The sequence below is a fragment of the Calypte anna genome, chromosome 1 (assembly GCF_003957555.1).
Source record: "Calypte anna isolate BGI_N300 chromosome 1, bCalAnn1_v1.p, whole genome shotgun sequence".
Lineage (NCBI taxonomy): Eukaryota > Metazoa > Chordata > Aves > Apodiformes > Trochilidae > Calypte > Calypte anna.
The window spans coordinates 55,217,242-55,230,866 of record NC_044244.1 but is presented as its reverse complement, the minus strand read 5'-3'; the positions used below and the strand labels follow the sequence as shown (position 1 = coordinate 55,230,866).

The 13,625-nt window shown below is 40.9% G+C and overlaps 1 protein-coding gene across 1 annotated transcript in view; it reads left to right on the top strand.

Moving 5' to 3' along the window:
- Positions 1 to 6,366: 6,366 nt before the first annotated feature.
- RFX4 (regulatory factor X4) overlaps positions 6,367 to 13,625 on the top strand; it is a 77,402-nt gene continuing 70,143 nt past the window's right edge. The window contains exons 1-2 of the mRNA XM_030447130.1: positions 6,367 to 6,463; positions 7,995 to 8,081. Of these exons, the coding sequence (XP_030302990.1) occupies positions 6,367 to 6,463; positions 7,995 to 8,081 (184 nt within the window). The remainder of the gene's footprint in view (positions 6,464 to 7,994; positions 8,082 to 13,625) is intronic.

Genomic DNA, 13,625 nt, shown 5'->3' with positions numbered 1-13,625 from the left:
TATTGTTGACAGAGTACTTTTACAGAAGTATCACATTTAGCTGAACTTCTTCATATTACATAGAGTAACAAGAAGCACTTCATAAATTCCAGTTCTTCCTACCCAGGAATTCTAGAGGAGTTAAATATTGAACTGTGGTACTTCTTGTTGTATCAATTAAAACAAAGCATGCCATTTTTAAATATATCTTATCAACTAGGTTAGCAGAAAATTGTTTTTAGGAGCAAAGCCCTGGCTGAAAAAAATGAATGAGCTCTCATAGATTCAAAAGAGTCATTCTTCACATTTGTATGATATGGTGGCAAATCTGACAACTCTTCTTTAGAATCATGAGTCAAAGAAAAAGAACAAAACCCACTCCTGCCAACATCTAGCAAGAGCCCTGAACCAATGTCTATTGACCCTGGAATAGTTTTAAGGGAACTATATGCCAAGAAATGAGAACAAAAGAAAGGACTGTAACAAGAGTGCCTGACATTTTGCCATGTTGGAAATAAAATAAAAAGTTAGATTAGCAAACAAAGCACCAAGGTATTTGGCAGCTTGTCAGGGAAGCAGCTCTACCATCTGCACAAAGGCCATGTGTCCCTGTCATCCCTGAGGAGCAGGTCTCCTGGAAGAACAGAAGATGGCTATGCAGGACCAAGGAGGACACTGGCATGATTTCCTGTGGACCTTGAAGGTATTCCTGACAGCTCATGTGCACTGACTGAAGGATAGGTGCCTTGCCAGGCAATGGTAGTGCACGAGGCAGTGAGGAATAAACCCAGTACCTGTGTGGTAGGTTCACCTTGATGGTCAAAGCTCTTTTGTGGATGAGGAGTGTCTGGAGTGCAGTGGAGTAATTGGAGGGAACAGCAGTCTGACAGTGGCCCTGATAGGGTTTCACAAGCCTTTCATTTGACAATGAAAAGGAGGGAGATTACATCACCTATGAAAATCTAAATTTTAGAAAATACCCACATGTGGATGAGCTGTGCCTAATAGCCTGCTCTGCTTGATTTTAGTTGATTTTGATACATTCTCATGTCCCTCACGGTAAGAGTGGCTGCCAAGCTCTGTCAAGCTACAGGCACACAGTTGCTCATAACATTGTGCAGACACCAGGCTAGGAGATCTTGCTGAGGTCTTGGTTTTACAGTAAATTGAGGCTTCAGTGAAAAGGTGGGGTTTGTTTGCTTTCTTTCAAACAGTGTGGTTCTTTAAAAGCTCTGACATGCTGCTGTACCCAGCTCTCACAGCACCCCAGCAGCGTTGCACTTCTCAGGTGGCAGATGTGCCTGTAACCAGCAGTACTGTGGTATGCAAGGTGTGTGGGAGATTCCGAATGTGAATCCTCTGCTTCTAGTCAAGGCAGGTGTGGTGTCCAGCAGGCACTAGAGCAGACTTTTAATAGTTTGAGGGTCAGACTTCAGGTTTATTTCCTAATCATTACCACTGATAGAAAGAGAGTCTCTTTTGCCTTTAAGGGATTGTTTCAAACTAGTGATTTGTCTTGTAAATTGAGATGACTGATTGAACCATGACATTAATGTGTTGTAAGGTGTATATTATAAAATATTAGCTGTGCTGGCTCATTTTCTGCTTTACTTTGCTTCACATGACAGAAGTCAGGTTTGCAGTTCACTAAGGGATAGCCAGAGTAGAATTTAGCTGTAGGAGTTAGAAGTTCTCTGCCCACAGCGATGGTGCAACACAGACATCATGAACAGAGTGTTTATTGGGTAGTGGCATGTCTCAGACCATGTTCAGCAAGACAGTCTCTGCAGAGAAAAGCCACAATGGATTTTGCAGACCTCAGAACTTATTCTGAGACAGGCAACAGAAGCAACTGTCAGGGCAGTGATGGCTTTCCTGAAAAATAAAAGATTACCCCCCATCAACTCCACTAAAAAAATTTTGAGGTAGATATATCTGTTTAGTACCATGGACTAGCAAATTAGAAGAAGGATGTTCCATGACCCAGTCTGCTGTCTAAACTTTCAAGGTACTGCTTTTACCTGCTAGAACTACTGTTTATAGCCACTTTCCCTTGGCCTAACAGATCAGATGAACAGCTAGGCACTACTGCTGGCCAGCTTGGTCCTGAGACATTTGGCAGAGATGCTGCAGGAAGAGATGAGTAACCCTTCCCTCTGAGAACAACGAACAAAGAACTCAGAGGGGTGCAAAGACTCCATATGCATGGCAGAAGTTCCTCCTCTGTCACAGAAGCTGTAAAATTAACGCTGTCATTACTTCTGGGGTTTCTTTTTTCCAACAGGTTCTTTTGTAAATCCACTAAAATGTGGTGGTCCCTTTATATTTACATTATCTATGTTTTATATTCCTTTGACCACAGTTACTTTCTACTTCTTTCTAAGTCTGCCTTGAGAAACTGGGGAAAGAATTAGAAGAGCAGTCATGAATAAAAACAAGGAGTCAGACTGCTGTGGTGATGCCATCCAAGCTGGTACTGAGCTCAAGTAGTAGCTTGTGTCCTGGCAAATCTCTAATTCTTATTCCAGATGTGGCTCTATTTCAATGACAAGCAAACTTTTGTGTAAGAATTGCTGGTGTCTGTGCAGAGCACGAGGTAAATTGTCACTGTTCTTGGCAAAATGCTTTGAAATCTGGGGTATGGGAGCCAGTTTAGAGCTGAAGCTGTGCGGTTAGTACCCCTGTTAGGTAATGAGGTGAGGCAAAATGCAGCTCAGATTAGGTGACCATAGAGTTTCATTCTGCCTGTAAAGTCTCTTAATCTCCCCTCAGGATGCAGACTCATGCCTCGCAAGTAGCAGCCTCCCAGCTGCTCAGGCACAGCCCCTCCGGCTGATTTTGGTATCCTGCTTGAGTGCCGAGCAGGACACTCTCCAAGGCAGAAGAGGCTGTGATTACAGGTTGTGTTAATTCTGCAGGAACTTTTAACCCCCCTGGCAGGACAGCAGCTGCAGGAGGCAGTGCCAGCTGTGATCAGCACCCACCTTCTCCTCCGCTCGGCAGAGCAGAGCTCAGGTGGCCCTCACACTGCTCTCCCTGTGGCTGTGCACACGTGGGAGAGAGCAATGAACACTTTCTTATCTAGGCTGCAAACATGCTAAGCCAATAACCATTCCACAAACAAGATGGAGTAATTATCTCATTAAACATACTGGCAGCTTGCAGGCACCTCTGCTGTATTCTCTCATGTCTGTAGGGAGAATCCTCAAAAAAGGTGTCTTCCAGGAGCAAACCCTTCTTTCTGAAGGAGATAATTTGTCAAAATAACTTGTCAGAGATAGACTTAAAAAAACAGTTCATGCTTCTTTTTCCTGATAGTTCACAAAAGTTCACATCCCTGAGCAGGTTTCGTGTTTGCCTCTGTTTTGGGGGGTCCCAGACCCTCCTTTCCAGCTCAGTGGAGAGGCACCTTACAACTATAAACCACACTTGTCAGTGTGAAGAGCAGAGTCTTGGTGGAGACAAGGGAAAGCCATGCAGGCCTCTGTCCTGGCAACTCCTAAAAACAAGCTCAGTTTAAGCTTCTGTCGTTAAAACTCTGGTGAACACATCTAATGGGTGAGTAATACTCTCATGCTGGATGTTCAGTGGACGCATCAGTCCTACTCTTGCTGAGTAGGAGCAAAAGAGAAGAGATGAAATGAGGGGCAGAAGTAGTGCCGTAGTTCTTTTTAATACATCTTTCACTGTTTCTTTGTGAAAAAATTGATCTTGTGTCATGGTAAGTTATTCTGCCAAAAAATTGACACTGGAAAAATTTTTGTAAGCTGAACAATCATCTTCCTTCCCTCATGTTGGAATCATGTAGAGGGTACAATGCACTTGTATTTGTTGATATGCGAAATTACACAACAAAAATTACAAGGCTGAGGGACGTACTTGTGCTCTTCATTAGTTTACTTTTGATCCCTGCAAAATTAAATACTTGATATAGTCTTAAAGATGCATCCTCAAAACACTTTTAAACTTTAATTGCATTCTTTGCTAATAAGATTGTAATAGGTTCTGTATCTTGTCACAGCACAGAGTTATCAGCATCTGACTACACTACCTTTTACTACTAGATATTAATTGATTTCTTTAATTTGCCTGTGTGTTTTTTGGCTTGTTCTGATGTTTGCTGAGTTCCTTAGCTGGTGTAACTGAGGGTTCAGTATGCTGGGGCTCAGGGTGCAAAGGAGTCCTAGGAAGCAGAAAGGGAAAATGCCTTAAGCCAAAATGCACTGTAAACAGAGTAAAATAGACTCTGTATGAGACAGGATGTGTTTTCTTTTGCTTTCACAATTCCCCATTAGGAATTCAGTGTTTCTACATGTTGAGTTAACAATTCATCATTGTTATCCTGTCTGATATGCACTTCTGCTTAATCACCACCTCAGGTCTCCATTACTCTGGACTTTTCCCTGCTGTAAAATCTTGCCCATGAGAAGTTTGGAAACTTCCAAATTTTGAGACCTGATGCTTGTCTAGAACACCAGTGTGGTGTGATTGCCATGGGAGCAAGCCATGAAGATTCAGAACAGGGACACCAAGGCTTAGCCATAGGTTTCTTCCTCTGGCTCTACATCCAGATTGCCTGGGACAGATAAGAGTGCAGCCAGGCTGTGCACCCACCTGTGGGCAGGAGCTTTTGATTTGTGTGGGTGGGGCTGTACCCAGTATTAGCTATGAAAGAATTTACAAAAAACAGACTTATTTTTGACTTTTTATTTTGTTTGTTCTGCCTATGTATCTTTTGGTTGTTGTTGCTGGTTTTTTTTTGTTTTGTTTTAATGCAGATGATGATATATCCAGGGTCTGTGGGCTCCTGAAGGGAATATTTTCTGTCTCAGAAAAACTGTGGTTGTATATTCTTTCAGTGCCTAAAGAAATTCTTAGTAATACTGGGAGTTTGTCAAGGCTTAATTCTGGGCCAGCAATTAAATGAAAGCTTTGTTAAAACTTTTTTCTTTGTACAAAGAGTAAAAAATATTTTTTCTTTATACAAACAGAAAAAAAAATCTATGTTCTCATATTTACTTATATGTCTCGATTTATGAGATGAAACAGCCTTTAAATAGTTTTGTTGCATTTTGTCATCTGCCAAAAAAATTGACAAATTTGCTATAAACTTGCTGCAATTTTTGCTGAAAAGAGTTAGTTTTCTTCATTCTTTGCTGCCAGACAGGTCATGTATCTTTCCAGGCTTGAAGAATTTCTATCAGCAATTTAAATGCAAGGCCACAAAGACAAAGCCAGACTCAGGCTGCAGCGAGCTGAACCAGGGTGATTCAGGACCAGAAGAGCTGTAGCACATAATTAAACAGTAACTACACCCTATTCCAGAGACATTATATCTTGCAGTGTAAACTGCCTGCTTTACCTATGAAAAAGGGGTGTATATTCACTTATCAGAGACATAACGTGTTCAAGGATGGTGAAAATTGTTAACAAGTGACACTTGAAAAGTTTTTTTTCCTACCACGGTCAGGGAACGTGGCTAAAGATGGCTGCTGCCAGTTCCCTGCTGCCGAGGGAAGAGGATGCATCCCAGCTTCCCAGCTCTGTGCCGGGAGGAAAAGAAAGGGCAGAGCTGGGCATCGGTCTCTCCTTGGCGCTAATGGCAGCCGCCTTTCCTTTTACTCCCTGCAGCTGGGCTCCAAGCCAAGGGAATTATATACAGCCATGGCTGTGAGCTGAAAGGAGGAGGAGGAGAGGTAGGGTGATCTTTCTCAGGGTTTCTAGCACCTCTCTCTGACGTTGTCTCCAGCAGCAAGTTTCTCCTCACCTTGCAGTGAGGATCCAAGCTCCTGTCCCCCAGCTCGCGGTGCTAAAGCAGGAGAGGAGAAATGCTGTTAGCTCATTTTTCGGGGAGTAAAAGAAACCTGGCACGACGGAGCCATCTCGTTGTGTTGGCCTTTAGACAAGGAGGTGGTACACCCCCACCCGATGCAGCCGAGCAGCATGAGAAGGGAAAGCCTGGAAGTCAGAGTCGCTGCAGGCTTGTGGGCTGCTCAGTGAGCAGGAGCTGGTTAGACAGCACGGGCCTTGCTGACAAGTTTGAAGCTGCGGTGCCCGTGACCTGCGGTGGTTTTTCTACAAGGCCAGGTTGAATTTGATGGAAGAAGACATATCCTGAAAACTCTGTTGACAGGAAGAGTTATTTCTGCAGATTTTAAGAGAAGTACCTTGAAGGAGCTGGCTAGAGGAAGTGGCATACTACCCTATAGGCACAGGGCAGTTTGGTGAGTGAGGAAGGTGCGCACAAGGATGTGCTTGTACCAACAGAGGCAGCACCACAGCATCTTGTTTACTGGGGGCAAATAGGCAGAGGGAAGGGAATGGCCTGGAGCTGCCACAACCTCTTTTACAGTGCCTGAAAACCAGAAGTGCACAAAGCAATAGCACATGGAGACTCATGGCGAGACCTCTGAAGGGCTCTCAGCAGACCTTTCCGAAGTCCTGCAGAGACGCCCTGTGCAGTGTATTTGTGTGGCAGTCCAGAGTGTGTGTGCAGAGGAATATACACTGGTTTGTACAGACACTTGGGTTTGAACAGCATTTTTTCTGCAGGATGTGTCTGCCCGTGACTATGCATGTATTTATTTGTTGGCACCTAGTGCTGAAATGAAGTCACACTGACTTTTACCTTCCAGAATGGGTATCTTTCCCAAGATCTTTCCCAAGGTCTTATGCTCTCCCATCAAGACTGCAACTGTGTTGGGCTTTCTCTGGCTGGCAGGCTGCTGACTGTGCTGTGCTGGTAACCCTGTGTGTCTGAGGGGTGGCTTAGGGAAAGGAATCTGCAGCTGTTTCCATGTCTTTGAAGGTGTTTCTGGCTTTGGCAGTGTGTGCTGACGGCGAGGCCTGTTTCCCCTTATTTCTTGTGCATCTCTTTGCTCAGTGTGTGGTGGTTTCCTGTCATAACTTGTGGGGCCACCTTGCAGCCTTCCTACCTATCCCTTCCTTTTCTTGCTTTGACCACAGAGAACTTTGTGAGCATAAGTTCCTGTCTGCCCACATGCATGCCCTTGAAAAACAATCTGATGGGTGAGACTTTATTGTAGCAATACCCCCTGGACTCCAGGCAAACTTCAGGACTCTCATTTCATACTTAGTCCGAGGAAACATTAATGAAGGTGCAACTTTTGCCCTGCAGACCTGCAACAGTAAATTCTGCTGATCCTGGTACATCCTCTAAAATCCTCAGAGGATGCATGTTATAGCTTCCAGAAAGAGAAATGACAGAGTCAAATCAATGTAATACTGTACCGTACATGATTTTGGGAATAAATTGGAAGCAGGAAAGGAGGATGGGAGTGGCTTAGTAACCATCCTGGAGGGACAAAGGTTCAGGTAGTTCAGTGGCTGCTGACTTGCTACACTGGACTTTTACCAGCAAGGGAAAGATCTCTGTAGGGCTTGGGACACCACCAAGGTGAATGGGGTTGTAGGGCTTTATGTCAGAGAGCTCATTTTGAGACCTGCTGTAACAAAAATTCACTTGAATTGATTAATTTTACGCACATGAAGGGTCCTTTCCAAAAAAAAAAAAAACAAAACACACACACACACAAAAAAAACAAAAACAAAAAACCACAACACTTTTTTTCCTTTCAAAATCAGTGGAAACACTCAAGTTTGTAAGTCTTTGCCAGAGAAAGAAACTTATGCAATGTATGTTGTCTACAGTTGCCTACATGAGATGATTTATTTTTCTAATGTAACATGACTGGGAGGGGAGAGAATATCCTGAGGAGCTTTGCTGTGTGCATGGAAATATTTCAGCTTCTGTCTTATAAAAGCAAACAAACAAAAAATTAAATTAAAAAGAAACAGCTAAGTTTGGAAGTAAGAAAGGATTTTCCTGCTAAATGACCATTTTCCTGCTAAGTAACCTCAGACTGAGCGTGTTTTAACATATGCTACAGAACACCATCTGTTGAAAATTGCTGCCTGTTTAGTTTTATGTGTTGGAAGTTTCTCTCTTATGCAAAAACAAACAGTAGAAAAAGAGCATCTTTATTCTTTTGCAGAGAGTTGGATTGAACGATGTCTCAATGAAAGTGAAAACAAACGCTACTCCAGTCACACCTCTCTGGGGAATGTTTCTAACGATGAAAGTAAGTAACTTGTCCTTCATTTAAAATAAATTACTGTGAAAGTGTCCATGTTCCCCTTATACATGTTGCTACTTCTCAGTGATATTTTTTAGTATTCTGTAGTTTGAATAGTCTAGTCACTTGACATAGCCAATTTTTTATTTTTATTTTTTTTTCTGGAGCATTTGGTTTTTTGCATTATTTAAAAGGAAGTACTATTATCTATTAATTAAAACAACCAGAAAAAGTTGTGTATCACTGAATAAAGGTTGGATGACCTCTAACATGTGCTATTAATATTAGCTAATGTGTGAAACAATCTGTTTTGCTTTTCCTGGTGATCACCATGCATTTGGAATACAGGAAAAAATTGTACTGGTTTTCAGTACTACTATATCAAATCATACATAGAAAAATCTTTCTTTTAAGAATTAAACAATCATCGAATTTTAAAAAATCATACTAAATTATATTGCTTCCTTCCTAGTTATAGAGAGGGAACAATTATAAATCTAGCTCATTTAAAATAGTTATTTTTTTCTTCTCTCTTATAGCTATGGTTATTTTAGATTTTGATTTTAACAACAGCATGGAATTAAAAAGAAACCAAATATCCTAAAATAATCTAATTGCTTATTTTAAAGATGTAAGTCAATTTTAATTTAACATTTAACTTGCCTTGTTTATGCCATTTCAACTTAGTTTACCTAAAGCAAAACACTCTTCATTTCTTCTCTGTGTTTCACATTAGTTCACATTACAGAATAGTGATGCAAACTGACTTCTTTAATTTAAAAAAACTGACATTTTTATAACATTCAAGCAAGCAAGTTTAGAAAATGTATTTTTAGATGACTTCTTAATTGCTGAATGTCTCTTTTACATTTTTTGCATTTTAAGGCAATTAATTTATTTTGATGTCACAGTAAAATTACTTGCCTTGCAGCAATCTGCTATGCTGGAGCCCTACTCTTGTTTGTCCACGGGTCTTTTTTGAGGCTATGTCTAGTCTGAAGGAGAAAGGAGGTGTTGGAAACATAGTATTAACTCATTACTCCCAAGCTGAAGATGGTGGATAAGAATCCTAAAAGACAGAAAATAAAACTTAGTCAGCTTTGGGGTTTTTGGGTTTTAAAAATCCAGGATTTAGAAATTAGTTTCTCTTTAAAAATAAAATTTTAGTAAATTGTGGTGGAAAACAAAAAGGATTTCCTTATTAATATACATTTACAAGAATCTGTGGCACTTAAAAAATTCTTTTAATTATGATGCAACTGTGAAAGTGATGGGAAGAATCAATAATGAGTGAGTTGTGACTTCAGACTCTTAATAGGGTCAGAATTCAGGATTCAACTCTATTGACTGTAGTGAGATTTTCCTTAGTCTCACAGTTCAAGGCAGTATTGTCATGGTAATTGTTTAGCACCATTGGATAGATTAAAAAAAACCTGTAATGTCATGATTATGTCTCCCTCTGTTCTAAATCTGTTACCCCAAATATGCTGTCACCAAAATAGAGGTAGTTTGTTAAATATGATTTCATTTTACATGTGAACATGAGAACTTCCACATACCTAGAGACAGTAAGGAGTAGACCTGCATGGGTCAGCAAGAGCAGGTGTTTCAGACACTGGCATTGTGAAGGTTGGATGGTTGTTCTTTCTGTTTTCTGCTACTGGAATTAAGGGACAAGCAATCATGATGAAAGACATCAAATTTTGAACTGATAAAACAAAATAAAAAATATATTTATCCTGCTATTTCTGTGCAGAAGACATTGTCACAGTGCATGATGGAAATGCAGGTGAGAGTTGGTATCATTTAGCTTCCTTAAGAACCAGTTCTTCCAGATGCTTCCTTTGCACTGACACCAGCATTTCCGAAGTGCAGATAGGACAGCTAATCCATCTGAAAAGTCATCCGTGGTTTAGGTAGTAAGGGTGAAGAGGAAGGTATAGGAAAGAAAAACAAGCCACTTGCCCAGCAGCAAGACCACCAATAATCTGTGAAACACAGAACAAAACAAAAAAGTTTAACCTTGTAAATCATTCTGGTATGTCCTCCTTTCCTGCCCTTGAGTTCTTTATAATATTTCTATAAAAGTGCCCACACAACAAGAAACAAGAAGTTTCCAAACCATCTAGTTATACATTTGCAAACAGTAGGAGGCAAAATATTTTGTGTAACCCTATTTGAGTTCTTTGGAATGGTGGTCAAATTGTTTTAGTCAGCTGAGCTCCAGTTTTCATCTGCTGCCAAAAGAAGGCGTCATCCCTCTTCCCCCTGGCTACTCATTTTGTCTTTTAATACATTAGGTAGCTGCTGGCTGAATTCTAACAGAGAAAATGTGGCTTTGTTGTTGGGGTTTTGTTTTTTCTTGCCCTTACATCCAACGAAAACTATGAAGATTTACTCTGTGAACTGATAATGTTCTTACACAGTATCATTAGCTCTTGGGACTGTTTTTTCCTGTATGTTTTTAGAGTGCATAGGGTTTTAGGCCAGGAGTAGCAGTGTTGTTGGTTTCCTTTTCTAATAGCTGGAGCATGAGACTGAACTTCAGGCTACAGGGGTCCTTTGCCATCTTCTGCTCTCATCCAGACACCTACAGGCTTCTTCAATCTGCATCCCACTGTGAGGAGAAGCAATGACACAGCTGTGGATTCCTGAGATCTTGTAGTTTCTCAGGGCACTTCTCTTGGAACCCTTTTTTAATTTCAGTTTCCATTTTTTGAAACATTTTTCCTTCTACCACTTCCATGCTCTGTGGATTAGCCCAAAGATCCAAAAGAAAAGGGAATTTTAGCACCTCATATCTAATAATTAAAAAAACCCAACACGTTTTCTGTGTACTGTGCATTGAGCCAGATTCTCCAAATTGAAACGTGTCTGGAAGAATACAATTCAAGGATTATGAAAGTTTCACCTTTGGTTCCCTGGGGAAGGAGCAAGGATACTACACGATGAAGTGGAAGGGTTTTCATATTTAGATGTGAGAATGTGTAGATGGTTCACGTGAGATAAACGAAAAGATTCAGACTACTTTTTGTGCTTCAAAAGAAGTGTTCAAAGTCCATGCTCAGACTGGCTGAAATGGAAGATTCATCGAATAGTTTATTGTTTTCTTTGAACTAAACCTCTTATTCTTCCATTGAAAAAATATTTTTAAAATAGCTTCTTGATTTTGTTGAAATTTTCCTTAGGGAAAATTCTTCCTTTTTCAGTCATACCTACTGAACAAGAACTATGCTCCTATGGTTCTCAGAGGGTTTTAAAATGTCCCATTATTGAAACAGATGCTAATTAGTCTGAATCTTATTTACGGCTACATGTAAGTAAGAGAGAAGACTATATTCTGGTAGCTTTGAAACAAAATTTTGAAAGGAGAAAGACAGCTTATAGCAAAGAAAACTCCATGGAGTTTGGGAAGAAACACACTGATATCTCTGAGATGCAAGAAATACTATTTTTTTAGTACATAGATTATCTGATTTTTTAAATCTATTTGAAGGCCTCTTCTGTGCTTAGAGTTTTACTTGCAACTGTCTAAGCTATTATCTGCTTCAAGCTTGGAATGAGTACCAGGTTTCCTTCCTAACCAGGCACCTCTCCTTGGAATCCTTGTAGTCTTTCTACTCTCAGTGGTGTGAACACAATAGATCTGCTCCTTGCAGATGGGTTTCTCCCTGGGGTGCTGTGCTGCTGCCACATATGTGAACACCTATAGATGTTCCTCAGAATCACCAGCTCTGTTCTTTGATAGTGACTTGAAGCAAGACTTTTCAGTGTCTTTATTTCTTTTCTTTTCTTTTCTTTTCTTTTCTTTTCTTTTCTTTTCTTTTCTTTTTTTTTTTTTTTTTTTTTTTAATTATTATTTACAAAATAGATTTGATTTTAAAAGTAAATAATACTGAATGGTATGGGTTCATTTTAATCTACAGTGTTGTTCTGATGGGAAGTGTTAAAATGACAGGCCAAGAAGTAAAACAGCATGCTTTACCTCTTTCATGCTGTACAAATAGTTCTGGGATCAAACCTAAGTCAAGAGGCATACAAAGCATCCTCTGCTCAACTGGGGAGCCACTAAATGCTCTGCTACCAACTAAAACATAAGGAGCAGGGATATTTATTATTTTCTGCTTGTCGGGTATTTGAGGTCATATTAAACTATATGAGGCAGAATAAAGTACTTGTATATGTAATACTGAAAGTTTGTATTTTAGGTCCCCTCCATTCCTATACTATGTGCAATTCTTTCCATCTATGCCATTAAGAAGTGAAGGTTTTCTGAAAATTAATATTTTTGCTAGCACCTGCTGAAAATGAGAAATATTTTGGCTGACATCTGGTCCACTGGCAGATAACAAATGGTTCTGATTTCTTGTACAGACACTTGATTTTGTTTTGTTGAAACGGGTAAAGCTTTGATGGAAAATGAAGGATAATTATTTTTTTTTAAATAATTGGAAAATCCATCATTTACCTTCATTATTTAAAATGACAGTGGAGGATGCTGAAGAGTGTTGAAGAAGAATCCTCAGGAAGCAGACATCCTTGAGGGGCAGGCAGGATTTAAGTTGCAGTTTCTGTTGTTAAAACACATTCTTACCTGAGAGGAGCTGAGTATGGCTGGCTTGTAGTGTGTCTGAGGGCAGGTTAGGTAAAGCACCTGCTCACAGGTGCTTCCTGAAATTGAGTGAAAAACAGCTAGGGGAGGGATGGAAGGGATATAGATGGTCTGTTATGTAATTTAGGCTGATAGTGCTGCATATCCAGGAAAAAATGCAGTCTAGTTAGTGCAAGGGAAAGCCATCTAATAACAGACTTCTTAATACTAACGGCTTTGAATCAAGAAAGATAATCAAAAGGTTTAATCTGGGAAGGGGAGGAGTGATAGCTCTTGGTTTCACAGGTAGAAGTTGTTAAGGATTTCTGCACCTTTGTTAGATGAGTGCTTATTTAGATCAGTGGCTTTCACATGCTGCTGGTACTTTGGCCATCGGCTTCGGTAGCTGTACCTCACTGTGGCATCCCCCTTCCTGCAGCAAAGGCCAAATCCCTCTGGTGGGTCCCTGCACCCTCCTTTACAGGTCCCTGTTGGCAAGACAAGTGACTGCCAGCCATAATTTTCATTGCTACAGCAGGGGAAACTCCCTGCCCCAGCCAGCACTTGATCCCCTGCAGACACGGCCACCTCCTCCTCCCCAAGGAAGGTCGGTCAGGCGTGAGCTTAGGGCATCCCTGTTGCCGGTTAAGGGTAAAAAGGACAAAACAATTGGGGTTCTGAGAGGGGTTGGCCCCAACTATTTTATCCACCCCGTGGTTTAAATCTGGGCTGGAGGAGGTGTTTGTCCCACTGCTGGTGAGGCCAGGGGCTGCTGTTGAACCTCAGGGGCCGGCGGCAGCAGCAGCAGCGAAGGCCGCTCAGCATTCAAGCCCTGTGTGATGGAGGTTTGTTGCACGCCGACCATTTGTTTAGGAAAAACAGATGAAAAACACAATTTAAAAGTGATTTGAAATGTGTCTGTTGGTCCTATGCGCTGAATAAAAGCGGGCCCCTGAAAG